General features: G+C 33.0%; 2 protein-coding genes across 2 annotated transcripts in view; one reads left to right on the top strand and one right to left on the bottom strand.

Annotated features, from left to right (window-relative positions):
• LOC118183884 (protein disulfide isomerase CRELD1-like) overlaps positions 1 to 6,350 on the bottom strand; it is a 66,283-nt gene extending 59,933 nt beyond the window's left edge. Inside the window, exon 1 of the mRNA XM_085807946.1 lies at positions 6,132 to 6,350. Within this exon, the coding sequence (XP_085664072.1) occupies positions 6,132 to 6,140 (9 nt within the window). The 5' untranslated portion in view covers positions 6,141 to 6,350. The remainder of the gene's footprint in view (positions 1 to 6,131) is intronic.
• A 3,463-nt stretch (positions 6,351 to 9,813) lies between these two features.
• On the top strand, positions 9,814 to 25,676 carry LOC118189711 (uncharacterized). The gene is made up of 2 exons (XM_035360370.2): positions 9,814 to 11,294; positions 23,222 to 25,676. Exons 1-2 carry the CDS (start codon positions 11,065 to 11,067, stop codon positions 24,828 to 24,830), a joined length of 1,839 nt encoding a protein of 612 aa, XP_035216261.2. The 5' UTR covers positions 9,814 to 11,064; the 3' UTR covers positions 24,831 to 25,676.
• The last annotated feature ends 2,074 nt before the right edge of the window (positions 25,677 to 27,750 follow it).

Here is a 27,750-nt window from a genome sequence, read left to right as displayed (position 1 = left end):
TAAAAATTTTAGGTAAAACAAGAAAGCTTCTGGGTGTGGAGTTTGAATATGAGAACAATAATGTTTTAATTCATCAGCAATTATATATAGAAGACATAGTTGATCGATTTAAGTCTTTTAAAATACAAATTACTTCCCTTCCAATAGTTAAAGGTGTGAAATACTCAAAGTCTCAAAGTCCCAGTACACAAGAAGAAACGACTGAGATGATGAATTAACCTTATAGAAATGTTCTGGGATGTCTCTCGTTTCTTTGCAATCGTACTCGTCTGGATATAGCTTATGCTGTTAATATATTTTCTCAGTTCCAAAGCAATCCTGGTAAGTTTCACTGGGAAGGATTACTTAAACTTTTAGGGTACGTTTCCAATACCAGACAGTACAAACTTAAACTGGTATGCAAGGAACTGAAGCTTAATATATATTCAGATTCGGATTTTGCTTCAAGCAGGGATGATATGGTGTCTATTGGTGGATACATAGCTTTGTTGGGAGAATCACCTGTATCTTGGCGTACATTTAAAGAAAGGGGAGTGAGTTTGTCTACTATGGATGCAGAATTTATCTCCATGACTGAATCAGCAAAAGAATTAGTTTGGTTTAGAAATATTTTGGATGAATGCATTCAGTTTAAAATTGCAAGTAACTATGTTTCAAAACCAATATTGTTTGCTGATAATATGGCTGCTATATGTTTTACAAAATCACCCATTGAAAACTCAAGGACAAAACATATAGATGTGAAACTATTTTTCATTCGTGATCTATTGAACAGGGAAATTTTTGATTTAAAATATGTTCCAAGTAAAGATAATGTGGCTGATCCTATGACGAAACCGCTGACTAAGCATAACCTGATAAGATTTTGTGGAACAATTTTCATATGAAATTTGTTTTTGTGTGTATTTAAATTAAGAGTTTTGTTTATTTGAAACTAATATGTTATAAGTCGTATTATGATGGATATTAGGTAAACGTAAAACTGTATAGTGTAGAATGTTGTATGAATGACCAGGGCCCTGGGTAAATATATTGAGTGTATGATCATACATATGTCTTTGTATTGTTTTGCAACATGTTGGACTTATGGTAAATTTTTGAATAATGGGATAAGATGTTCCCAAAGGAAAATTTTCTTAAAAATTTCTGAATGAAATTGTCATATTTATTTATTCTTGTTTTGAATTTTGTAAAGATACTGGCATTCGGTTTTTATTTCAGGTCGGAGATGATGTGGGGGCCATTTGTTGGAAAATATAGCTTATTGTAAACCTTTTACTGCATCATCTCTCCTCCTTGAAATGTTTATTTAGTTTAGTTCTTATTTTAATGTAATATAGTAGTTACTTCTACTTCTTTTTCTTGCTGCCACTGTTTGCATTGAGAACGGACTGTTTCAACCTAATTGAGATGCAAAAACGAAACGTGATGTTACGTCATCTGAAAAGGCGATTCGTGCCGATAGCCGATTGGTTGCCGTGAGATGACATCATTCTTACTTCTGCTATAAGTATCTTGCGTCGCTCTGGCTCCCCTTCAGAAGGATGCATGCAGTCCGGTGATTAAGGTGCCTTTGTTCCGGTTTGCGGGATGGCTGTTCCTGAATAAAGTTCCTTGGTGCCTGTCCGCGGGATGGTTGTTCCGGAATGGGGTTCCTTGGTTCATGTCCACAAGATTATTGTTCCGGAATAAATTCCTTGGTTCCAGAGGCTACCATGTGAGTGACTGCCGTGGATGGCATCCATGTTCTTCAATAAAGGCGGCAATTAAAATACGTGAGCGGCGATTCCTTGTGCAAATGGAGTTGGGCCGGTTTTAAGTGTTTTCAAGAACCTGATTTAAATTTCAGGTGTTTTTCTTGACCATTGATTATGGACTTATTGAATGTGTAGCCAGCTTTATTTTTAGGCCGCTTAATTACTGTTTAGGACATTTTATTTGTATTGAATGCCAGTGTTTTGGAGACCAGGTAAAAATATTATTTGATGAATGATGGTTATATTATATTTTTCCTAAGACTCTGATATTGAATGAAATTTATTTTCTGTGTTTTTATTATTTATTATATTGTTAATAAATTGGTTAAGTTCAAAATTTTTTATTGTCTTCAATGTCTGCACAACATATCTCAGGGAGCTTTTATTGCTACTACTGCTAAATGTTTAATTTTTTATAAACTTTAAACTTTGCTTTAGCATCATAATTCTCTGAATTGTTATTTTGGTTTTGTGTAATGGCAATTTTTGGTCCAAAAATCGCCACTGCACGTTTTGGGGGCAAACTACGGAAATCAAAAATGTTCTTGTACAAAAGTTAATAATAAGCAATTTTTCATAAATTAAAAAATCTACAAACATAAGTAATAACTTTCTCCCAGCTCCAAAACATATTTTTGACTATGTTATGTTAATTAAAACTACAGTTAAATATCAAGAAACTGCAATGATGTTTTGTAACTACAGTTAAATATTAGAAAACTGAAAATATGATACAGAATTGCTTTACAAAGATTTTTAAAATCTAATTTTCAGAACAAGTAAATGGAGTAATACAGAAAAAATGGAGAAATACACAATACAGCATGGAATGTACATTTTTGGAAGTTTAACATAAAGCACAGTAGCAATCATATTTATGAGTTATTATATTTTATACAAGATCTCATCAAAATGTTACCATGATATTTCACATTGAAATTCTTTAAAAGTTTTCTCTCCAATCCCTACAATATTTCACATAAAAACCAGTTTATACACCCTGAAAAAACAATCAAAAATATGAAGTGAAAGCTAATTCAGAAGTCAAACAACAAAAATCAGCGTTATATTTACAAAATTTTCACAGGACTAGTTTCGATGGTTTTACTGAACCACCATCCTCAGCTGCAAAACCGCAAATGAGAAATACATTCATTTGCGGTTTTGCAGCTGAGGATGGTGGTTCGGTAAAACCATCGAAACTAGTCCTGTGAAAATTTTGTAAATATAACGCTGATTTTTGTTGTTTGACTTCTGAATTAGTATTTATTCGGCGTGTTATTGTGTCTTAATGAAGTGAAAGCTTTTAAACTGTTTTAGAACATCTTGAAGTAAAACACGGTAAAAGTTATAAAATTTGGAACTTCAGCTTAAAAATTTTGTGCTGATTACAGAAATCGTAAACAAATGAATAAATGGTAAAAGTTAACAATTGGGTGCCCCTTGTTTTTGGTGATTCTTTTTTGACGCCAATGCCAGGAAGGCACAATTTCAAGATGGCCACTACACAAAACCAAAATAAAAATTCAAAGAATTGCACAAATTGTGTCCATGTACACATCGAGCTGTGTTCACTTAAAAAAACATCTCAGAATTGCACAAACTAGGCATTGTGCATTGCCTTAACCCATTCAGGACCAGTGTCCCGTATACACAATGCAAACACAACAATTCTGCTCCTACGAGCCCAGCGCTGCGTATATGGAACATTAAAGCGGAATGATTTATTTGAATCTTTAAAAGCCAGTAAATGGAGCTAAGTGGCAATTGTTTTCCCATGGATTGATTAATACGGTATTTGACCTTCATGTACTGGCATTAGTTTCTGTTTTGTGCTTCTGGTTTTGAGAGATTTATTGAAATAAACAAGCTGGAAATCACGGCTCTTTATAAGTGCACCTATGAATTAAAGGGCATTTGTGTTTATTTCGTTAGGAATTTTTTTGTTTGTTTTCTATTTATTTTAAAACTTAACATAAGCTTTCTTGGTTAATTCCCCCCCCCCGGGGTTCGACGTAGAGAATACTGCGAAGCTGCTGCCTAGGATCTGTACCTAGGCAGTCTCGGCCACGGGGGGTATAAAATTTATGAACTTGGTGGTTCTGAAGGCCCTCAGAAAGGTCACTTATTGGCCGGCCTCGGGGTGTGACATGTTCTGAGCGGTTGGATCTGTAGCTGGGGGGTTATCCCCCCCCTGGTTTGCTGGGTAACGGCCTTCTGCACCGGGCTCACCTATGCGACTGGCAGGTAGCAATTGACGACCAGTGCTGCATGGAGATGTTTCCATGTGGTGCGCCGCTTCTCTGGAGGGGTAATAGTGGAGGTTGAACCTTCACGAAGTGCCCAAAGCGTAAGTGGACCCGTAATGTGATTGAGTTCACAAGGCGTGGCAGCCAATATTACCTTACATTACCTCTTTTGGTTAATTAAAAAGTAACACTACAGCATTATTACAGAAGGGGAAAGACTATCAACTTTCTCGACGTGTAATGCGTCTTGCTCGCATTTCTCAGGAAAGAGCCAGCGTTTTTCTTACTCGATTTAATGTCATTATATATAATGCCTTGAATGGTCATTATATATAATGACACAGGCATTATATTTTGGTATATAATGTATTTACTGTACATATAATGTAATTATATGAAATACATATATTGACGTGATCAGTAACGGATATCCCGCCAGTGGGGTTGTCTTTCCTTGATCACTTTCCGGTAATCGTGGACGCTGTTTCCGATTTAGAAAAACAGGAAGTCTTCTAATATGAACCTGATGTCACACAGTATTTGAGGATGAAATATTTCTGAGTGTGCCTTGAAGTTTTGTGATATGTGTTGGGGTTATATTCAGTTTCATTCCATTAGCCATGGTTAAGAGACAGTACTTAAAAATTTAAAAATTTGTCCAAAATCACCGGACCTTTCCGTCTAACTGGAAGACAGTTTCCAAAAATTTACGTTGACAGAGGAGGTAATAAAGGAAGGAGAAGATGCGTTTTGTGCGCTAAAACCAAGGAAAAGCGAAAGCAAACAGCATATTTTGAGTGTGAAATATGCAATGTAGGACTATGTGTCAATTCTTGTTTTGAATTATTTCACACACAGCAGAATTTTTAAACTGGAATTTAATTACCTACAGGTAATTCTTGTTTAGTTTTTTTTTAATTTCGTATTTGTAAATTTTTTTTCATGTTTATAGTATATATTTCTGTTTGTATAGTTATGATTTTAGTATTTTGCCTGTTTAATTTATTTCTATCAACGTGATATTCTTTATATTAATACACATTAAAAACAAGTGCATTAAATACGCAACTTCAAAAATTAAAAAAAAAGTCAATATCAAAATGCTGATTTTATACGATTTTATTTTTTTTTTTTTTTTTTTTTTTTTTTGTAAAATTAGGCTTAACTGCTGAAAATGCGCGGGCCGGTGGCGACGATCCATTTCAGAGGGTCCAGTCCCGTGACTGCGCTGCTTTCTCCCGCCGCTGGTCCTTAAGGCGTTAAATTTGCCTATGTACAAATGAATCTATTTTCATTTAATAAAAAATCAGGAAGCTAAAACAAAGTTAAACTATTATGGTAACCAGAAATGAGATTTCATCGGCAAAAATCGGGAGGCTAAAACAAAGTTAAACTATCATGGTAACCAGAAATGAGATTTCATCGCCAAAAATCGGGAGGCTAAAACAAAGTTAAACTATCATGGTAACCAGAAATGAGATTTCATTGCCAAAAATCAGGAGGCTAAAACAAAGTTAACTATCATGGTAACCAGAAATGAGGTTTCATCGCCAAAATTTTTAAAAATTTGTCGCTAATCGAAGGGGCACCCAATTCTACACTAGAGCCGAATAAATAAGTAACGGTGACTAAAAATAGGAAGTTCGTTAAAATAGGTCACTTTAGGTATCTAACGGAGCAGCTCAGTTTAGCATTAAAACACTGTTTAAAACAAAGCATTCTAAACTTTCTCTGACCCAATATTTTTCCCTAGCATTAAAAAAAAAGTGCACAAAACTAATAAGTACATTTCAAAAATTAAAAAGGGACACAAATACTACTAATGAAAAGTTATGAGACAGTTATCGCACACATCTTCGCACAGAATGATTTTCACTCAGACACATGAAACTGAAGTTTAAATTATTCACACTAAAGTTTAAATACTAACTATCATCATTACCATAAATAACAATGCACAGGTTAAATAATTAATCACGTTAACACATATGAATTATTACTTGAAAAACAACATTATCTGACATTCTCAGTTAATCTTAAGATAAAATTAAAACTAACTACTCAATCAGATTTTCAGATGAGACTCCTGTTTACATTACTATGCATAAGATATTTAAATGTTTACCTTAAGCATCAACTACCATTAAAACTGAACACTATATCTAAACCTAATACTTTCATTACAGCTGACGTTACAGATCTCAGGGAGTTAAATATTGTTCGTATGACGCTTCACAATTTAACCATGTTTACAGATCACTAATATTTTCGCATCCAAGCCACCTGTATACTTCCAATTTCCAATAACATTACAACACGACATTTAAGATTCCCGAAACCGGCATAGCTGTTGCCATTCCTTGGTAACCGTAATTCATCGCCGAAAATTTTCACATCTTGAAACATGGAAATAGCACGTAACAAAAATACAAATTCGAAGCTTGGACGTAGTGTCTATTCTATTAATCTATAGACAGCGCTAAAAATTCGTCTGCAACGAAGAATAGCCCTGATCTGAGATTTTCTACAAAGATCTCGAGTATAATGCAATGGTTCATCACCGGAGTACCTAGGAGCAGTGACCTTACCTCTGTCAAAACTAAATTATTGGAAAAGTATCAACATAAATACAAAATTAAAAGTTCTAAGGTATATGCAAAAGTCTTTAAAAGTAAAGAAAATCTCATAAAAGTCACAAGTCTGTAATCATGTATATTGTGCAAAAGGTAAAAATATTGAGCTGGTGACACGGGATGAACATGAGAAAATACGAGCACAGGTAATTAGGAAAACATAAGGCTCATAACACATACTTTTAAATAAACATGAAACAACATCAGAAACTGATACTTCAATGTAGTCAAAGTTCTAGCACAGAATTTAAATTATATGCATATCGAAAGATGGCAAAAGGAGTCAAAAATGCAAAACGTACAGTTTCCCTTTATACTAGATAAACTTCTATTAAAAGTCTCTAATATGTTAAAGAAGACAAAAGTTTTGTCTATGGGAGTAGGTGTAGCACGAATTTCATCCAATCGATTCGTGATTATTTTAATTACATAAAAAATAGAAAATTCACTAAAGATTTTTACTTCACTGATGACCTGAAAAAAGTCCTTAAAAGTAGAGGAGATATTATTTGTAGAGTTTTTATTCTGACTTCTAGTGTTGGGTTTAGATGCTTTAGGGTGCTGTGGAAATTGTGTGTGGTCATTTGTATTGACATCCTTTCGAATTTTCCTATCATTACTAAGTGATATGGTAGAATTGTTTCGACTAATAGTGTCACTTTAAATCCTGGGGGGAATATTTCCACCATATTGGCTCTGAATGAGTTCTGGTTCTTAACATTAGGGTTCTTTGAATTACTTGGGTTTTGGGGACAAAAACGAAAGTTGGCTGCGTGGTCCCGAACACAGTTATAACCGTTCGATGAATTCTGCTTTTATCCGCAGTTTTATGCAGCAATGAACACTGAACACGCGTCGGAACAAGTTTGCACCCCTCCGATGAATGATAGAAATGTTGGCAATTATAACATTGAGCAATACCACCCTTGTGTCTCTATGGTTCTATTGTAACATCCAAACATAGTAAATTACTGATGTCATAGATTTTTTATCAGTGCTCTCAACGTTAGCTAATTGCACTTGAAATAGAAGTAATGGAACACAAGTTTTAAATCTGAACATTAGGTTCACTTTAACAACATTAAGGCCTTCTGAAATCAACTCATCTTTAATTTGCTCCTTAGAGCAGTCAGAGGGTAACCCTCTAATAGTAGCCTTCATTGGTTTAACACTTTTTTTAGCATGTAGTATCAAGGAGGTTAGAATAGAAGGAGGGAAGGTTCAACTCAAACGGTGAAGCTCGGCGACCATGTTCCTATTATCGCTGTGACTTGTGCAAGGAAGTCTGTAATTGCAATATTTTTGTTTTCTTTTCTTTTGAAGCATGTCAGCTTGCATTGCATATAGATGCACAAATAGATTTTCGAAAAATATTCCTAAGATTACTTTTCATTCGTAAGTATTGATTTTCTTTTTCTATGTAATTTGATAAATATGTTAAAAAATATCAAAATATAAAGTACTTAATAATAATCAAAATACCTTAAATACATTTTAATGCTTTAACTGGGACCATGTGGAAAGATGTATCCAAAAATTGATATATAATTCATCTGGGTTTTGTAATGATTATTTTCAAAGTGGAGAAAGCTTATTTTGAGGGCTGTGTGATCACCGAGGCAAGCGGCAGCACGCTCCGTAAAAAAGTGAAAATTTTTCGTTTCCTCTTGGTGATTATCAATTAAATTTCTTTGAAAAATGTTTATTTTTCCCCTATAAAACCTATATCATTCTAATGAATTTCGGCTCCGATGTTGACGAGAATAAAACAGCGGACAATGTAAGGATATACTCCAAAAGCCTGGAATTTTAAGATAAGTACTTTTCTTTCATCTAAACTAAATCAAATTTCTATAAATAAGTGCCTTTAAATCAATAAATCTTAATTTTTCATCAGTTTAAAGCATTAAAAAATACTTGAAATTGCCACTGCTTGTGGCTCCCTGTGTGTATCAACTCGAAACAGACGCCAGCGTTATCAGTTCACGTCTGTCAACACTTACAAAGCCCTTAAGGAATCTCGAGAGAGGGAAAATTTGGGGATGAGAGGGATAATTTGGGCATCGCGCTATTTCCCTCTCGGATCTTCTGGATTCTCCTTTCTTTCTAGATCGCTTGAATATAGTTTCGCCTTTAAATAATATTATACCTCACCGATTTTTTCTCATACTGTTCTTTGCTATCTGTTAAATGTCCATATGTAAGGGATGGTTTATTCTTCACCGCCTCAAATGAATTTTTAGAACTATGAGCTTATATAAATAACAGTGTGCCTCATTGTGTTATATTAACATTATTTAACTAGTAATAAATTATGATAGTAAAATAATTAATCTTGTAATAAATTATGATAGTTAAATTAATAAATACTGTTTAATTTGTGTTTTTAATACATATACTAAGTAATTTACACACATAAATATATATATATTTTATTTTATTTATTTATTTATTTATTTATTTATTTTTGGGTGTATGCGGTTGTGGTCTTGTATTGTATATGGTTCTATGTTGTTAGTCTGCTGCTGCTTTTTGAAAAATGTATGAAAATGTTGAGAATGAAAGTAGCATAAGTTACTTTGGTTAAATTAATATATACTTTTGTTTGATGACCTTTGTTGATATCTCAGGATGCAAGCGTACATATTACTTTATATTCCATGCTAAATACCTTGATACGAAGCATTTTAACACCGTCAATATTTGTGTTTTGCCCAGTAACACATCTATTCACCATTACCAAACACACTCACTACACAAACACACCTGTGAGACACTATTTATTGTAAATGAAGACAGTTTCTTCTCCTTTTAACTACACTCATGGAAACAATCGTATTTTAGGATATTTTCTACTTCTTTTCCTTTTCTTTCTATAGGCCCTTTTTTTTTTTTTTTTTTTTTTTTTCCCTCTATTATTTTTGGGCCATTTATTTTAAATTTTATTTTGTCCGATCTTTTCTTCCTGGCCTTTTGAACTCGTACAAGATGTACGAAGTTCCTTTTTACTCTCCTCAAATACGAAATTGCCCCTCTTTCTATATACCTTTCCTTCGCACCTATGCTTGATTTTTCGCCCATCGGTGCAGAAAGACTTAGCGGATGCAAAACAAGACATCTGTCTACTTTGTCTGTCTGTCTGTCTATATAATTCATCTTAATTCAAGGCAATTTCTTTTATTTCTTGATGCGCGCGCCACTCATTTTCCTTGCGACTAATGGTCGCCCCCTGTAGCCACCTTTGACCTCCTGTAACTTGTCATGAAAAATTCAAAGTCTTGCGCCCTCCGGGCTTATTTTTCAAGAGCCGGATAAGTTGCGTGCTGCGCGACACTTCGGCAATAACCGTGCAGACTAGACTAGACTAGCAATTTCTTTGAGATTCATAAATATGAAATCACTGAATTCACATAAATCTGTTTATTTTATTAATATTCATTTTCTTGTTGTTATAAGGTTTTTTGGTTGTGAAAAGCATCTATTTAAAACTTTAAATTTTTTTTTTTTTTTTTTAAAAATGCAACCTGTGACTATATTTTTAGATAATTATCTGCTATTAATTTCAGGTTAAAATTATTTTAAATAATTCTTTAATAAATTACAATATTGTGAATAAATCAGAAATATCACTTCTTAAAGGAAAAATTGGAAATATCACTTTAACACTTTTTTTAGCATGTAGTATCCAACAGGTTGCTAATAAAACCTAAACAAATTCTTGAAATATGCAGAAACATCATTTTTAAAGGCTTCAATGTTATGCACATGCATTTGGATTTCGAACTATTTCTGAATGCTTTTCTGTATGTAGTAAATTACGGATATCATCTTTATATCTTTAAAACAAAACACTAACAATAGCGAAGCATTTCATTATAAATTTAACATATTTTTACAGGAAAATACATGCACGGAACAGCTTAAAAACACGTCTGCTTCTATTCTAACCTCCTTGATACCATTGATATCTAGGTATCTCCGTAATCTCACGGTGATGATGCACTAGATTTAATTAGAGGAATGACCATAATCCGAATTATTCCTGGTTGTGGTATTTTATCCTTATTTGCATAATTAGCGCTATCAACATTTGCATAGCTAGACCGAAGTCAAGAGGTGCGAACTTTTGTCATATAATCTGTATGAAGGCATCTGATTGATTATGGAGATTCCTAGGTTTTTGCCTAAAAGTATACAAAATTACAAGAAAATACAGGGGGAAGGGAAAAAAGTGCTTAGACTACTGTCATTATAATTTTTTAAATCTTCGTGTGCTCATTATGCGCGCGCATCCCCTATGTGATTCACGTGTGTTTTTAACTTTATTCGGCTAGAGGGAATATTTAAACTCATTTAAAAGTGTTGAGTATGCTTTTGTGAGATTTTACAAATTCTGTTAATTTTTGAAAACTGACATTTGCAGTGATGGCGGGCTCTCCGAAATGGACAATAAAAAATGGGTCTGTAGATGAAATTAAAGTGAATATATCATTGAATAAAACTATGGATACCACTGAGGACAAAAACAATCAAATGAGCACAGTTTATCATCCCTCAACTACAGCAAGTAAAACGAAGACTAAAGCAAAATGTTTTCCCTCACAAAATGGAAAAAAGACGCTGAAAATTGGCTTGAGGAAAGTCACTGATATGAGGTAATAAGTTATTTTTGCTCATTATTTGCTTTGTTAAGTAAGAACATAAATTCGTTTTTCTTTTTATGTTGAAAATTCCTGTGTGTCTACTATGAAAATATTTTGCGTGCATGAAATTTTAGAGTTAAATTTGTCTGTTGTACCCGAATATCTTTTTCCAGCACAAACAACTGACAAAAACCTCGCGTTTCGTAAGAATTTATGAAATTTATATCATTCTGCTTTATTAAATTTCTTTGTGAAGCACTTATTTTAATAATGACTGTATTTAATCGGTTCGGTCGTTCATAATAGCTAAAATCAAATACTTCATGGGCGATATATATACTTTAGGATGAAAGCGGTCATTATAACACTCCACACGTTTTTATAGTGACACCATGCATTCTGAAGAAAATAAGATATAAGATAAAATAAGGAGCAGTCACTATTATGAAAGTGGAGTTGATATGTTTTCATTAGTCTGGATTTTGTTTTCGTTCATTATTGTGATAGAATGTCCATTATAAGAAACGGTGATTGTATTCAGCCATAATTTAAAATTGTCTCATAACTGTTAAAGATGTAATGTAATACTTAAATTACTGTAGTACTATAATATATATATTTCTGTTTTAAATGCAGTTTTACTCAAGTGTACTCAAAATATATACTATAGCATATAGTTGTTGCTTTTCTAAAAGCTGAATCTAGTTTTTCCAGTGCCATTAAAAGTCAGAATACAATCAAAACAAGACACTTATAAAAACTTGCATTATTTGCTATAATTCGTTCAGTTTTCCACATGTATTTGCAAATGCATTCAAAAACTTCATGGTATCTTATTTTAGCTTCATAATGACAACTTCATTGTAATTTTGACTCTGAAAGCCACTAAATTTCTTGTTCAAAATTTTACCATTTCGTTGAATTGTACCTAAGCTTGTTTAAAATTTTTATTTATTGAACCTCGTGCTGAAATTTTTTATTTAAAAGTAACGAGTTAAAAATAGCTTTAATATATTTGTAAACTACAAAGATTTACATGTTTTTCTTGAAAAATACCATCTAAAGTTTGTGTGCATCGTGCATGCTGAAGTGCTTAATATGCCATTTAGATAAGTCTTACTGGTTGAGACCTGTTTAAATTAGTTTTGAATAAGTGATACTGTAACTGTTATATACACAGTGTTTATCTATTTGAAAGTATAGACTGACCATATAGAAATCGGCATCACGTTATTTTGAATAATTAGAGTTCTACTGTACTGAATAAACTGCATTTAAAATATGTGTATAGAGATACTTTTTTTTCTTTGTCTTCATGTAATTATGTGATTAATGATAGTTTTACTCTAATTAGAAGAACCTAGGTATTTCTAGATGTAAGGTTTGAGCTCTTTGTCATCCTTTAACAAAAATATTTTGAATGTTCCAATATTTTTTTAATAAGATTCCTTGAAGTTTCATCATATTGTTGTAATAAATCCCAGAATTCCTAGTTATGGCTGCTTGGTGAAGTCGGTGGCATTTTGCTATCACATGTTGAAGGTTTGAGTTTCCATGCTGTATTTTTTTTCCCTTGTAGTTTCTTCAGTGTCACTACAGGTTGCAATAAGTTTTAAAAGTTTATGAGAATTGCTTTTTTTTTTTCAGTATGTAATGATAGGTATTTACAAATATTATATTGACTGTGCAAAGTTGAATCAGCATTTGCATATTAGTTTAACCATCTTAAAAGTTGCCCGATTTTCAGAATGTTCCAGACTCTGGCAACCAAGCTTGTGGCTTTAGGTTTTGACAAGTATCATTACTATTCTTCTATGCATTCTTTTCATTGCATTCCAAATTCTAAGTTTTTAATCATGATATTTTTGGATCAAGTTCAGTTTTAAAATGTTATGGAATTTGCCTGCAGCGAAAATTCAAGTAAATGAAAATAACATAAAACCGGTAAAGGGAAAAATTGCTTTGAATATATTCCTAATACAGTTGCAGTAGCTGAATAGTTAAGACTGGTGAATATTGGTAGTTCAAAACCTAGATGAATTTGATGGCTGTATGGTTGATTTTTTCCGATGTGTAATGTGAATATGAGCCAGTTATGTGTAGAAAGTCTCCCATGAAGGTATCCCTGTCTTTAAAGAACCTGAACCTTAATGTGATCACCATGAAATTTCTGTCAGAATAAAACAAAAATATGCTTGTATTGTAAATATGCAAGTATATTGCTTTAGTAATAAATTCCTAATTAAAATCTAAAATATGCATGTGATAAATATTTACTGTATATATTATGTAAATTGTTACTGTTTTTCTTCTATAAAAATTCAAAGGTAATTGCATTAATATGCAAGTACCTTTAAATCACTATGAGTAACATCTAAATGGTATAAAAAACCAGCTTATCTTAATTTTGATATACTGAACAAGAATATGTTTGACAAACTGAACTAGTTGAACTTCAAGCTAGTTTAAAGATCAGAGACTATTTAACTAGATTGAGCCATAGCCATGAAGTGTGATGTTTATCATTCTCAGACTGTTCGACTACATAAAAATATGTAATTTTGTTGCAATATGCATTGTATCTGCATTTATTAGGCCATTAGTTTTTAGTATTGATGAAATATAATTTAAATTTATTGACCTTTTTATTTGCAAATGTAGATATTTATGTTATGCTTATAAATTTATAAAACAGTTATTGCTTTTATACTATGATTTAAATGCACATTTTAAAGTAATCTGTTTAGATACTTACATATTACACTGCTAACCATGAAAGTTGGTGGAGATCCTGCCAAAAGAGCCGACTTCTCCTTTTTTAATAAAGAACCAGTATTTGACCCCACTTCATTTTTATGCTTTGCAAAAAGGCTCTCGTTTGTTTCTGTTATTTAGTAGAATTTAATCTCTGAATTTAAAGGAAGCTCTATTGAAAATGTTCAAAATTTTAGTTGTTCGAGTACAGACATTAACCCTGTAAGCAGCAAGGCCGTATATATATATGCCCCAGAATTTTTTTTGTGATATCTGTTAGAACATGTATATGCGTGCATATTTAAACATGTCAAAGAAATTAAGGCAATATATCAAAAGAAAGCAAATCCAGGTATGAAATACCAGAAGAGTTTTTACATTAAAATAAAAAAATAAAAAAAAATAGTTTGTTCTCGTAGTAGTTTTGGGAAATTTGTGCTTTCTTAGCGAAAACCGTGACTGCTCAGAGGGTTAAGTACATTAAAATTCAACTACAAAACTTCTTGCGGATAATTGTTCCAATAGGTTGTTCCTTTGTCAGCTATATTCTGCTGGCTATGCCATGACCATCAAATAAATGTTTTGTTTATGACTAATCTCATAATTTAAAAAATAACCTATTGCTTGCTGTTCTGTAAAAAATGAGTCCCGAATTTTAATCTTTTTCCTTCTAAAATGCAACAAAAAATTCGTGCCTTGAAAGATGTAAAAAACGTGTTGTTTTCATTAATTGTGGCTTATAATCATGTCTGCAGATGATGAGTGATGGTTATAAAACACATCTGGTACCCATGTCTGTCTGTCTGGGAATTAGTTGTATACAGTCAAAAGTCTTTAATCCGGACTCGTCGGAACTTCGGCGATTCCGTATTATCGATTTTTCCGGATTATAGATCATCAGTTCAAATCTGGTAAGATGGCATGCAGAAATTATAAAATTAAAAATATGAAACTGCAATTTATGAAATAAAGAGCAATTATGATCTAAAGGGTATCAAAATTTGCGAAAAAAAAGCTTTATATTTATTTGTTTACTTTATTAAACATTTCTTTCAACGTGCGCATGTGTAAAGCATACATTATGTATAGTCAAAATTAAAAAATTGCAACCAGAAAACTATTTGATGTATACTCATGATATTTATAATGACAAGGAATTTGATTTAAATCATATCAAAGACGGAATACATCGAGATTAAATACTACATTTAATAAGGAATTATAAGCTGAATAAAATAAAAACATCTGCCCTGAAGATAAGGATAGTGCTGACAGATCAACTTCCAGTTCATTGCGTGCTGCACCCCCCCCCCCGGTAGAGCAGCGTGAAATTGATAAACAGATTTTGGAATAGTTAGAGAAACAAAGGATATGCCTTTATCCATTTTTTGCAGCAATTCCACTTTTTGTTTGATGGACATCGAAAAATACTTTTGCTTTGACAGCTCCAGCATTGGAAATTCTATTTGACATAATCGAAAGTTCAAGCTTACTTTTATAAAATTGCTCTAACAGTCTGCAAAAAATAATAAGCCGGATCCAATTCAAAGATTAAGGAACAATGCAATCTACAACATTAACTGAAATAGATAATTAGATAATTTTAGCTTATAACGTACGTTATACATTAAACGTGCATGCGTAAACATATTATGCGCATGCGTGAACGCATTATGCTTTGACGCATGCACAGAAAGTTTGTAGCTTTGAGGTCCGGATTAATGACTTTTGACTGTATTCGGAGAATATTAGTGTTGGTGAGGAAGGGGTACAGGCTCGAGTGGTAAAATAAACAGACATGTACTGTGAAAAGAGGAGGGAAATGAAAATGCACATAATAAAAGTTATGTAGAAGGAAGCTGGCGAAGAGCTGCAGGCTTTCATAAGATTTCCTGAGAAATATTTACATATGTCAATACGTGGTGCTATGAAGCTTCATAGTACATGCAGAAAATTTTTTAAATTATGGTAATAGTCTCAGCATGCTGACATTCCTAATGCCAGGATATAAGTTACGAGGGTAAGTTGAAAAATAAGTTTCCCCTGTCGACTGTGGTCAGAGTTGTGTATGAAAGTCAAAAAATAGAATGAGACATTAAAGATATGACATACCTTTATTTTATTATTCTCGTACGAGTATGTTGAGACATTTGTCATATCGCTTGATAAGCTTCAAAAAGTCCTCGAAGAAAAATTCACGCTTTGCATATGGAAGAAGCTTTGAACTGCTATGGGGGAAAGGCGACACAGCAGGAAAACACGCAAGTCACCGATACACCATTGGGTAGAGGTCGCTGCAAATCAAGCAGATGGCACTGTTGCAGTGCCTGCACAAAGCAGAGACCAGCCTCTCATGGAGAGAAGGTGCGTTTTGAATTCGTGGTCAAAGGAGGAAGTGAGAGTGGTTATCCGCTATCAGTGGGCATGTGAAGGATCAGGAACAGAAATTCATAACCACCTCGTGGAAGTCTATGGGCCAGGTGTGATGTCGAAGCAAATGGTGCGGAGATGGTGTCACACATTCAGTGATGGACGTCAGCAAGTGGAGGACATACCGAGAGCTGGACGGATGCACACAGCCACTACAGATGCAAATATCAGGAAGGTGGATGACATGATTAGAGCGAACCGGCATATCACCATCGATGAAGTAGTGGAAGAACTTGGAATCTCGCATGAGCGAGCTCAAAATATCATCCACGACATTCTTTGATACAGAAAAGTGTCAGCATGATGGGTTCTCCGACAATTGACCTCGACACACAAGGAACAACGCATGGGGGTCAGCCTGGAACATCTCGTGCGTTAGCATGAAGATGGCAATGACTTTCTGTTTCGGATTGTGACGGGGGATGAAACGTGGGTCCACCATTTCACGCCAGAATCGAAGGCCGCATCTATGGAGTGGAAACATTCGTCATCACTTGTCCGAAAGAAGTTCAAGACAACTCCCTCTGCAGGTAAAGTGCTCCTCACAGTTTTCTGGGACGCCCAAGGAGTTTTGTTGCTGGACTTTTTGGAGGTTGGAACCATCAATGCTACGTACTACTGTGACAACCTGTCAAAATTGAAAGAGGGGATTCGGAAAAAGCGGCCTGCCCTTCTCACATCTGGTGTTCTGCTGTTGGATGACAATGCCAGACCACATTCGGCGATGGCAACGCAAAACCATATTGCAACTCTTGGTTGGGAGCGACTACACCATCCGCCATACAGTCCTGATCTTGCACCAAGTGACTTCCATCTGTTTCCGGCTTTGAAGAAAAATCTCGGGGGAAGGTGCTTTGGAAGCAATACTGAAGGGGAAACAAGCCGTTCAACGATTCTTCCATATGCAAAGACCTGATTTTTTTTCCTGGAGGGCCTTTTGAAGCTTATCAAGCGATATGACAATGTCTCAATGTACTTGGTACCTATGTGGAAAAATAAAGGTATGTCATATCTTTAATGTCTCATTCTATTTTAGACTTTTATACACAACTCTGACCACAGTCGACAGGGGAAACTTATTTTTCAACTTACCCTCGTATATATCCTGGCAGTAGGAAATTCATCATTTTTATGTAATATATATGGTAGTTTTAAAATGTTGTTCAGTCTTATTTTTCTGAAATATAAAATCATGTGTATGTGTTTGAATGTAATTTGTGCAATTTTCGATATTATTTAATAAATTCCGATTGATTGAAAAATATGACTAACGAACTTTGCATGCTATAGTTTCTACAGATGGCATCAGAAAGTATGAATGAGTTAGTTTTAAAAATACATATTCAGTTATCCAAAAAAAATCTCTTATCTGGAATCGGCAAGGTCCTGTTGCTGTTGGTTAACCCTTTGCGGCACAGTGTGTCCGGTCTGGACACATCTAAAAATTTCCTTCTGTATGCACAAAAAAATTTAATGAAAAATGATTTATAGGTTACTCTGAACCTTCTATATTTATAGTAGATGGCAGCTCAACACAAACCAGTCCATATATTTTAGCCATGTGTAGTTTTTTAAGACGCTCATTTTTCAAAGAAATCTTCCAGATTTTTTTAGGGTATAAAAGGAATTGTTTGAAAAGAAATTTCTGTTATTTTTTGGCTGTATGCTAATCTCCTTATTCTATATTAGTTTTAAATTTTTACCTTGAAACTTGCCTAAAATGAAACGGCGAACCCTAATTAGACTGCCGACCTTTTATTTTAATCAAAACTCCAACTTTAAAAGGTAGCATGCCGGGAAGGGTTAAGAGAGATTCTACGATACTCCAAATGCTTTAAGTAAATTCATTGCTTTAGAATTGCCTTTAAATCCTTCAAGTAACGGAATTCTTGTCACCAAATTGGGAGAGAGATATTGAGTCACCAACTTTTGAAAATTAACATAATTGTTATTTTATTTGGTCGGACCTAAAAAAACCTTATTACTTAAAAGAAGATGTATAATATTTTTACTTCTGTTAAAAAGAATTATCATGTAACTCTAATATAGAATGGTAACTGCTAATGAAGATTAAATGTTTAACAGATCTTGCATAATCTCATTTTTACTTATTAGTAACTCGTAAATATGTTATATGGCACAACTGGTATATTTTGAACCAATGCTTGGCGTTATTAATAAATAAAAAGTTTATATAAGATCTAAATAAAAGTAAGTTTATATAAGATCATCTATATGTTGTTTAATCTACACTAATAGCTACTATTCTGTACTATAATTGCATATACGACACCTTCTTAAGAAAAACTCTTAAAAATATTTTAAATATATGTATAAATACAGATGAATAATTGCATTGTTCAAGTGATTTTAAATATTTAAAAATTGAAGTATTATCGCAGTATTAGTAAAGTAGCGGTATTAAATATTTAACAATAAATTGAATATGATACAGCCAAAAGTCTTTAATCCGGATGTCCATAATCTGGAATGATCTATAACCCGGACCTCAAAACTACAAACTTTCTGCGCATGCATAAACGCATGCGCATAATACCTTTATGCCTGCGCATTTAATGTATAACCGATGGTAAAAGCTAAGCTGAAATTATCTAATTATGTATTTCAGTTAATGTTGCAGATTGTGTTGTTCCTTAATCTTCTAATTGGATCTGGCTTATTTTTTGCAGACTGTTAGAGCAATTTTATAAAAGTAAGCTTGAACTTTCGATTATGTCGAAAAGAATTTCCGATTCTGGAGCTGCCAAAGGATCTACAAAGCGAAAGCATGTTTTGATGTCCATCAAACAAAAAGTGGAATTGCTGCAAAAAATGGATAAAGGCATATCCTTTGTTTCTCTAACCATTCTGAAATCTGTTTATCAATTTCATGCTGCTCTGCGGGGGGGGGGGGACGCCGCGGCACACAATGAACTGGAAGTTGATCTGTCAGCACTATCCTTATCTTCAGGGCAGATATTTTTATTTTATTCAGCTTATAATTCCTTACTAAATGTAGTATTTAATCTCGATGTATTCAGTCTTTAGATATGATTTAAATCAAATTCCTCGTCATTATAAATATCACGAGTACACATCAAATAGTTTTCTGGTTGCAATTTTCTAATTTTGACTATACATAATGTATGCTTTACGCATGCGCATGTTGAAAGAAATATTTAATGAAGTAAACAAATAAATATTAACCTTTTTTTTTTGTAAATTTGGATACCCTTTAGATCATAATTGCTCTTTATTTCATAAATTACGGTTTCATACTTTTAATTTTATAATTTCTGCATGCCATCTTACCAGATTTAAATTGATGATCTATAATCCGGAAAAACCGATAATCCGGAATCACCGAAGTCCCGACGAGTTCGGATTAAAGACTTTTGACTGTACTTGCAAAAAGTATATTTTATAAGCAGGATGTTGGTAACTTGTTCCATTCTTTTATGGATCTTTCTATAAATATAAGCAGAAATTTATTTATTATTTTTTGTGTTGCATCAGCAATATGTATCCATTTTGAAATTTGAGTGAGTATGTTGAAAGCCTGAGTGAAATTTTCTCGGATCATAATCCAGTTTTAATTGATCTCAATGCATTTGTAGTACACCACACAAAAAGACCTTTATTACTAATGGGTTTGGGTTCACCAAAGTTAAATCCCTCTCTACCAACAGCACATACAGGTGAAGAGTTAATGACAGATATGAATTTCACTTCTTAATTGCAAAATGTGTTGCAGTAAAATAGCACTCCTCTCAGTAACAGGAGAAAAACCTGTAATGCTGAAATCAAAAAAACTAATCCAAATATGTAATGCTGTGTGGAGATAATGGCTATGTTCTAGATAATCTCCTGAAAAGTCCTGCTGAACCAACTTAATCATTAGGTCTGGATCCTTACATGCCAACATACAGAATATGACTGAGTTATTCATCTTCTTTCTCTGTAGAGGATAACTCTGTTACTCTGTTTGGAAGGTTATCTCCAAACGTCAGAGCTGATACAAGAATACTTTGCCCTTAACTGGCTCTCAAAGAATTGCATGCATGGAGATTGAGAAAGCCAAGCTACTCTCCAATCAGCATGTTACTCATTTCTGCATAAGCAGCATATCCCACTTACCCAGTCTCTGAACTCGTGATTACATAGTCACAAAATTTGCTTGCCACACACTAACAACATTCCAAATGTTAAACCATCGGAGGTCTAGGATCACATCAATAAATTCAAGACCAGGAAAAGTTCTGGAATGGATAATGTCACCAATAAATGATTGAAGAATATAAGCATTCATAAGGTCTTCAAACTGGTAAAGATCATCAACAATATGCTCTGATATGGCTACTATCCCACAGTTTGAAAAACAACTATCATCTGGCCTATGTTGAAATCTGATAAATCTCTGTGCGACTTAATTTCCTATAAACCCATCAACCTTCTTTCCTTCCTCAGCAAAGTTGCCGAGTGTGCTGTTCTACAAAGGATACTTCTTCGTGCTGAAGACAATAGGCTATTGATTGCAGAGCAATATGGATTCTGAAACAGGCATTCTACTCACCATCAACTCTACTGGGTAACAAAGGTGATCTCCCAAGGACTTCTAGAAAAATCAATTACTGGAGCCATATTTCTGGATGTTGCGAAGGCCTTTGACTGTGTTTGGCTAGAGGGCCTCGTACACAAACTAATAACTCTGAGTTTCTCACATCATAAACATCTCTTATGGATGGATGGATACTTTGTCATTCATGTAAGCAAAACACTTTCCACCTCCATGCCTAGAATATATGCTATATATATATATATATATATATAAATTTCAGGGATTTTAATCTCTGCGATGAATTGCAGAGTTCCTAATGAACCAGCAACAACCCACCGCCTGTTTGAGCCCAATATTTTGTATAATTTGTAATTTTTGCATAGAAGTTTTGCAAGCCTAACCCCAAATAGAACAAACATTGGTGACCATGGGATGCGAAAAGGTCTTATAAAAATGAGTATTTTGTTATCAGTAGAAAGAATGCTGTTCTGAGCAATTGAGGGTGTGAGTGTGCGTTTATGCACTCGGAACTTGGCTAAGAACTGTGTAATGTGAGGGGACCATGTGAGCCAGTGATCTAAAATGACCCCAAGATATCAGGGCTGCTTTGGTCCACGGAATAGGAGTATTGTACATGTAAACATGTATGCTGGCATCAGTACTTCTCTTCTTTGTACTTCTTCACACTGCATCCGACTTGTCTACATTCATCTTTGTCTTCCAGGTTTGTAGCCAGGACTCAAGTGCATGTATGTTGCTTTGTAGTGAGTGGATGACTGAGCCGTCGGATGCATTTTGTGATAGAATTGCCATTATGAAGCTGTTAAAATTTGTTTATAAATATATACTAATTCTAAAGAAGATTAAAGAGAAATTCAGAGCTCTTGATTACAAGATGTTGATAAAATAAGTAAATAAATAAAAATCTAATTTATTTTACATAACTATTACAGTAATATTGTATAAGAAAGGTAATACCTAATATATGCAGCTATAATATGACACAGTATTCAAAGAATCAAAAACTCGAAGGAACAGCTCCAATGAAGCAAAAAGAGAAATTAATCAAGACTCCGCAGGAGCCAGATTTGTGGCTAGAGCAGAGAAGCGATGAAAAGAGCAAATAATGGAAACTCTGTAAAAATCGGATTCGTGCCTAGAGCAGGAACGGAAAATGAAAACTATGTTGGAATCGGATTCGCAGCTAGAACAGGAATGACGAAAAGAGAAAATAATAAAGACTGCAAAGAACCCAGATCTGTGACTAGTGCTAAAGCACTGACAGCATGGAATCAAAGGAACTAGTTCCTATAATCTACATGCTTTAAACGGATCCTCACACTGCAAGATGGGGGGAGGGAAACTCCATGCATTTGCAAACTGGGTGGTCAGTTTAGTTAATGTTTTGTTTTTTAAATACTAGAAGGAACACAAGGAAGCGAAAAGCACACATGTATACATACATAACTCGCATACACACATAAAAAAATAGGTTGGAGACATTTTCAGTGAATAATAAAGAAAAGACTGCTAGTGTTTACATTATCAGGAATCAAATTTTTTGGCACACTTCCTAACAACAGTTGTCAGTGAACTGTTAAAGAATTGCTGTTCTGTTTTCATCAGAATGCTGATCATTTGTTCAGTAAACTGAATTTGTTTCAGAGCGCATCATCCATCTCCAATACAAATTAGTCTCGCCATTCTTAAAATTGCCTGAGGGGGAACCCTTATGCAAGTTCATTTTGTCGGTGGTACAAATGGTGTAAACCGGATAACCGGTTTAATAAATGTTGTGTGTTGTTTTAAAATTAAGTTTGAATGCCAAAACATGCTTGTCACCCCCTATTACCTAAAATATACCCACTGTCCCTGTTAAGAACAAATTATATAACCTGTTTCTATTCAACTAACATTAGGCTATTCTGAATTTCTATAAAATAAGCTAATAACATAAACTCTTATGACATAAGTATTTGTGTATTTTAATTTAATAAAAATATAAATGCATAAATAAATTAGCAAACTGAATTTTACATCTGTGGGAAGAGAAAAGCAAGAGACAATTTAAGTAATTTATGTTTTGATTAACTGTAATTTTAATTTGCTTAAAAAAAACTCAAAAACTCCTCTTTTTTTTTTTTTTTTTTTTTTTTTTTTTTTTTTTTTTTTACATTATGTACTTTGTATTTTTCAGATCTTCAAAGTCTGAAGCTTTGAAATGTGACCAAGCAGAAGATAAAAAGTGCAATAATTATTCAGAACACTCCACTCAAAGATATACTATCATAAAAGAGCCAAATGAGACTGTTCATCTATTACCAGTTGTTAATATTTTAGAAAAATATGATTTCAAATATGAAGTAATGCCTGATGTTCAACGGAAGAACAACAGCATTTTCTTTCAAGATAAATTAATGCATGCATTTTTCAAATATTATCCAGAATATATATGTATTGATGTGCTGTGTGAAATAGCTGAACTAGAACGTTATTTATGCTTGTTCATAAGTGCAGATGCTAATGGATATTGTGAAATTGTTTCAGTAGGCCTAATTAAAAGTGACAATTCAGGACTTATGTGGTTATGTGAAGTTTTTAAGAAGCATAATCCAAATTGGCGGAAAATATGTGTTATTACTTCTGATAAAAGTTTGTTTAGCATGGAAGCTATTAAACAGTCTTTTGCTGATAAAATTGTATTGGTTTCGTTTTTTCACTCTTTAAAAGCATTAAAAAGAGATCTTTCTAACCTTGATTGTAAAATTTCTGATCAAGATATCAATAAAACTGTTCAAATTTTTGAACGTATGATCTTTGCATCAGATGAATCCGAGTACTCTGAGCTTCTGAAGCAACTCAAGACCTTATCTTCTCCTGTTGCAATCCTTTTCCGAAAAAAATGGCATCCAAAAAGAGATTTGTGGGCTGTAGGGCTTCACTTAAAATCCAAAAAGTTTCTTAAATCATTTAATAATTATTTAGTTTATATCAGGAAAAAAATAAGGCCAGTGATAAGTTCTGAAACTTCTGTGGAAAATATTATAAAAAAGCTTTCTTCTTTTCTTTCCAGATTTAGAAAAGATAGATTTCAAAATTTTACAGCTGTTTTTCATAATGCATTGGTACCAGCTCAGCAAAAACAAATTGCTTGTCATAAATATTCAAAATTTCTTACTCGGTATGCTGCCGAAGTAGTGGCTGAACAGATGGATGATGCACTTTCTATAAAAAGTTTTCAAAGATTATCATGTGGAAGATATACTTGTAGCTCTGATATTTTAGTCATGACAAATACATGTTCTTGTGACTTTTACGGATTGATGTCACTACCTTGTTGTCATATCTTTGCCTTGAGGAAATATCTTTCTGTGTCTTTATTTGATAGTTCTTTATGTGCAATAAGATGGACAGCCGTAAGCTATCGGCATACATATGTAGATTTACAAAATACTTATTTGGTAGAAGAAAAGCTTGAACATAGCTCTGGCCAGCGATTCCAAAGATGTTTTGATATCTGTGGTGACTTATGGTCTCTTCTGTTAGAGAGTTCTGATAATATTTCTCGTGAAAGAATACAAGTTTTTCAGAATCTTCTGTATTCTTGGAAGACTGGTTTAAGATTAAATGTTAAAGCATCTGAAAAATCCAACAGTCCTTCTAAAAATAATAACGTATCCCTAGAAGATATGTCTGCTGATTATTGGAAAGAAATATATGGTATTTCTTTAAAAGATGTTTTTGATTCTGAAAATGATTTTTCTTCATTATCATTTTGCTCTGAAAATTCTAATGAGTTGTTGTAACTTATTGAAAAATATGTGTTTGGGAAATAGCTTGTATTATTTTTTTATATTAAAATGCAAATAATTTTATATGACCCTATTATTAGTCAAAAAATAATGAAATAATATGAGTTAATCTTTTCACAAAGCATCTGTGATTAGATGAAAGTTTTGTTTATATGTATTTTGCAACAAAATGCATTTTGTGGATTAATTGAATCCTTAAATTTTGTACTTAATTTTAATTTGTATGCCTATCAGTATTATTGTTTTTGAATTCTGTATGTAAACTGTGATATTAAGCATCCTGTGTTATTGTTAAGTTTTCAAAATTTAATGTTGTGATTTGGTAACTGTAACTTTTGTTTATAATATGTAATTCTAAAAAAATGTCATTTATTTTTATATTAAAACTTCACATTTTGTTAATTTAATTATGTGCAAGTCTGTTTATATTGTTATTGAGCCTTGTAAGGGCTTTGTGATAAGAATTTTGAACTGTTATGGAGTTTATGGAATTTCTGTTGATTTGAATAATTAATAAATATGTTTGGAAATTAAGTCTCGCATAATTTCATTGTAAGGAGAAATATTTAGACAGTTTGAATTGGGACTTTGCTGCTTTTAAATAGTTGCTTTAATTAAATGTTTCTGCATTTGATTTATACTCATGCTGCTGTGAGATACTAAGTTGCTTTCTTACGATAAGAATCAGTTTTGTGAAGTAATATCATGGAATTTTAAGTTTTGAAGTTAGTATGATCCTTATTTATGTGTTTTAAAGTTTCTGATGTGGAATAAATCACTTTTTTGTGTAATAGCTGTATCAAAATATTAAATTTTGCATTTCATCTATGTGTTCTAATCTGTATCCATACCTTTCATAAAAATAGTCTACATAATTTTTATATTTTTCCTTTTCAAATTGTTTTATTTTAATGTATATTGAATAGTTTTAATAACAAAACAGAAAAGATATATTTTCAAAAGAGAAAATTTGTATAGTAAATCATTTTTAGGTGAGTGAAATCAATCTGAAAATTCTGCCCTTTTTAAAGTGTTATTCTGTGAATGATCATAGATCTCATTTCAAAATGGTTTGAAACAAAAAATGCTGTTGAGAATGATTTACGATTTTGCATGAATATTCATGAAGTAACAGAATTTTGTTTGAGAAAGAAAACTTTAAAAAAAATTGTTATATAACTGTAATGCATATGATGGTGATATCAAAAGATTAAATATTATTTGAATGCGACATATACTCATCAGATGTTTACAACAATTAAAGAAACTATGGAAGGTGCATTCTATTGCTTGGGGGAAAAAAAAAGAATCATTCTATTATGATGGTTTTATCCTCAAAAGAGGGCCTACCAGTGGCCGAGCAGTAAAGTCTTTGAACACTAGTTGTTTGGCCTGGTTTCAGCTTCAGGCAAACGGGCTGGTTGTATAGGTGTTTTCAAGATTTTCCTTTTGTGTAACATGGATATGAGCCAATTCCCTTAGAAAGTCATCCATGAAAGCATCCCACCCCTTATGAAGATAGTAATTGTGTGCTTTGCCATGATCAAATAAACCAAACAAAACCTTATCTGTAAAAGATCTCACTAAATTTGAAAAATTGTTGTATCAGAATGACAGTTCTTAATCGAAAGTCTTCAGAAAGGTCTAGTGTTTGTAAATGGCTTATGTATAAAAATTATAAAATTTTGGGGAAAAAAAAAACTCTTTGGACATAAATTTTTCAGGGGGTGGAAACTAGTTTATAAACAAGTAATAACTAATGTGACAGGAAGAGAGTAACTCTAGTAGCTATACTAGTGCATATATTAGCTAGTAGCATAGCTAGAGGGGGGTGGAGAGGGCAGTCAGCTCCGTGTGTAATATTTTTGGGGGCGGTATTTTTCGCATGAAATGTTATTTTATAGAGATCAGATTTGTGAATTGCCGAGGAAGGTAAATAATAATGAGCTTTTGAATTCCCATATGGAATTAAATTAAGGGGGACAAAATAGCTTCTGTGTTCCGCAGAACCGTAGGGTTTCATTGATCAAACTCGGGGTTCCACATCAAAATAAAAGTTCGAAAAGAAAATTATAAAGCACACTCCACCCTAGTTAACTAGCATTTAAATACTGATTAGTTTTAACACTTATCATGTGGTCGTCGTATGTAAATGAGAATGGCGTGCAGTGTTTTGCAAAAGTAAAGTTTTCTAATGGAAAATGAACTGAATTTAGACTACAGAGTTAACAGTTATACAATAGAATACTGCTTCAAATAACAAAAACTATAAAAGAATATATCCCAGAAGAATAAACAAAGCATGACTGGATAAAAAATTTATTTATGTACTATGATACTTATATTGGAAGGTTTGTCAATGAAGGAAAGAAAACTACTTATTGATATATCAACAGATTCAATGCTAAAATCAAAATTTAAGCAATAGATAACATCAATAGAGTTAGACTTGGACAATTTGTATAAAAAAAATGTAACCCGTGTCATTAAACGTGTTGGGTGACAACTGGAGTACGAGTTAATGTTATTAATTTTACATTCAAAATATTTTAAATAAAAAGTACAATACTTTACATAAAGTACCTATAACATATTGACCTACTTTAAATGTTATTTTAAGATAGGTTTTTCTAAGGGTGGGAACCCCAAAAGAAGCTTTTATTACTAAGGGTTCCATTAGTTGACAAATTTTGAAGACCACTGATCTAAAGTGTGTAAAAAATTCACCAGGCACATAACTTTTGTTATATATATTTTTTTGGTTTTTGTTCTGTTGAAACTTTTGAATGAAAATTACAAATATCGGCTAACTTATGTTGACTGTCACATCAATGAGAAAAAACTCCTTATTAAGAGTATTCTGTATCCTGGAAAAAGAAGCGGGAACGTGGAAGTGTGGTTATTTAAAAATTTT

The sequence above is a fragment of the Stegodyphus dumicola genome, chromosome X1 (genome assembly GCF_044657685.1).
Source record: "Stegodyphus dumicola isolate Sdum_Otavi_A_Nest chromosome X1, ASM4465768v1".
NCBI lineage: Eukaryota > Metazoa > Arthropoda > Arachnida > Araneae > Eresidae > Stegodyphus > Stegodyphus dumicola.
The sequence above is the reverse complement of the archived record's forward strand: the minus strand, read 5'-3'. Positions and strand labels throughout refer to the sequence as shown.

What these genes read in the sequence shown, in the direction of transcription:
- LOC118189711 (XM_035360370.2), top strand. Translation starts at nt 11,065, where the DNA reads ATGGCGGGCTCTCCGAAATGGACAATAAAAAATGGGTCTGTAGATGAA. An exon ending in AGGAAAGTCACTGATATGAG is followed by an intron (nt 11,295 to 23,221) that starts GTAATAAGTTAT and finishes TGTATTTTTCAG; the next exon opens with ATCTTCAAAGTCTGAAGCTT.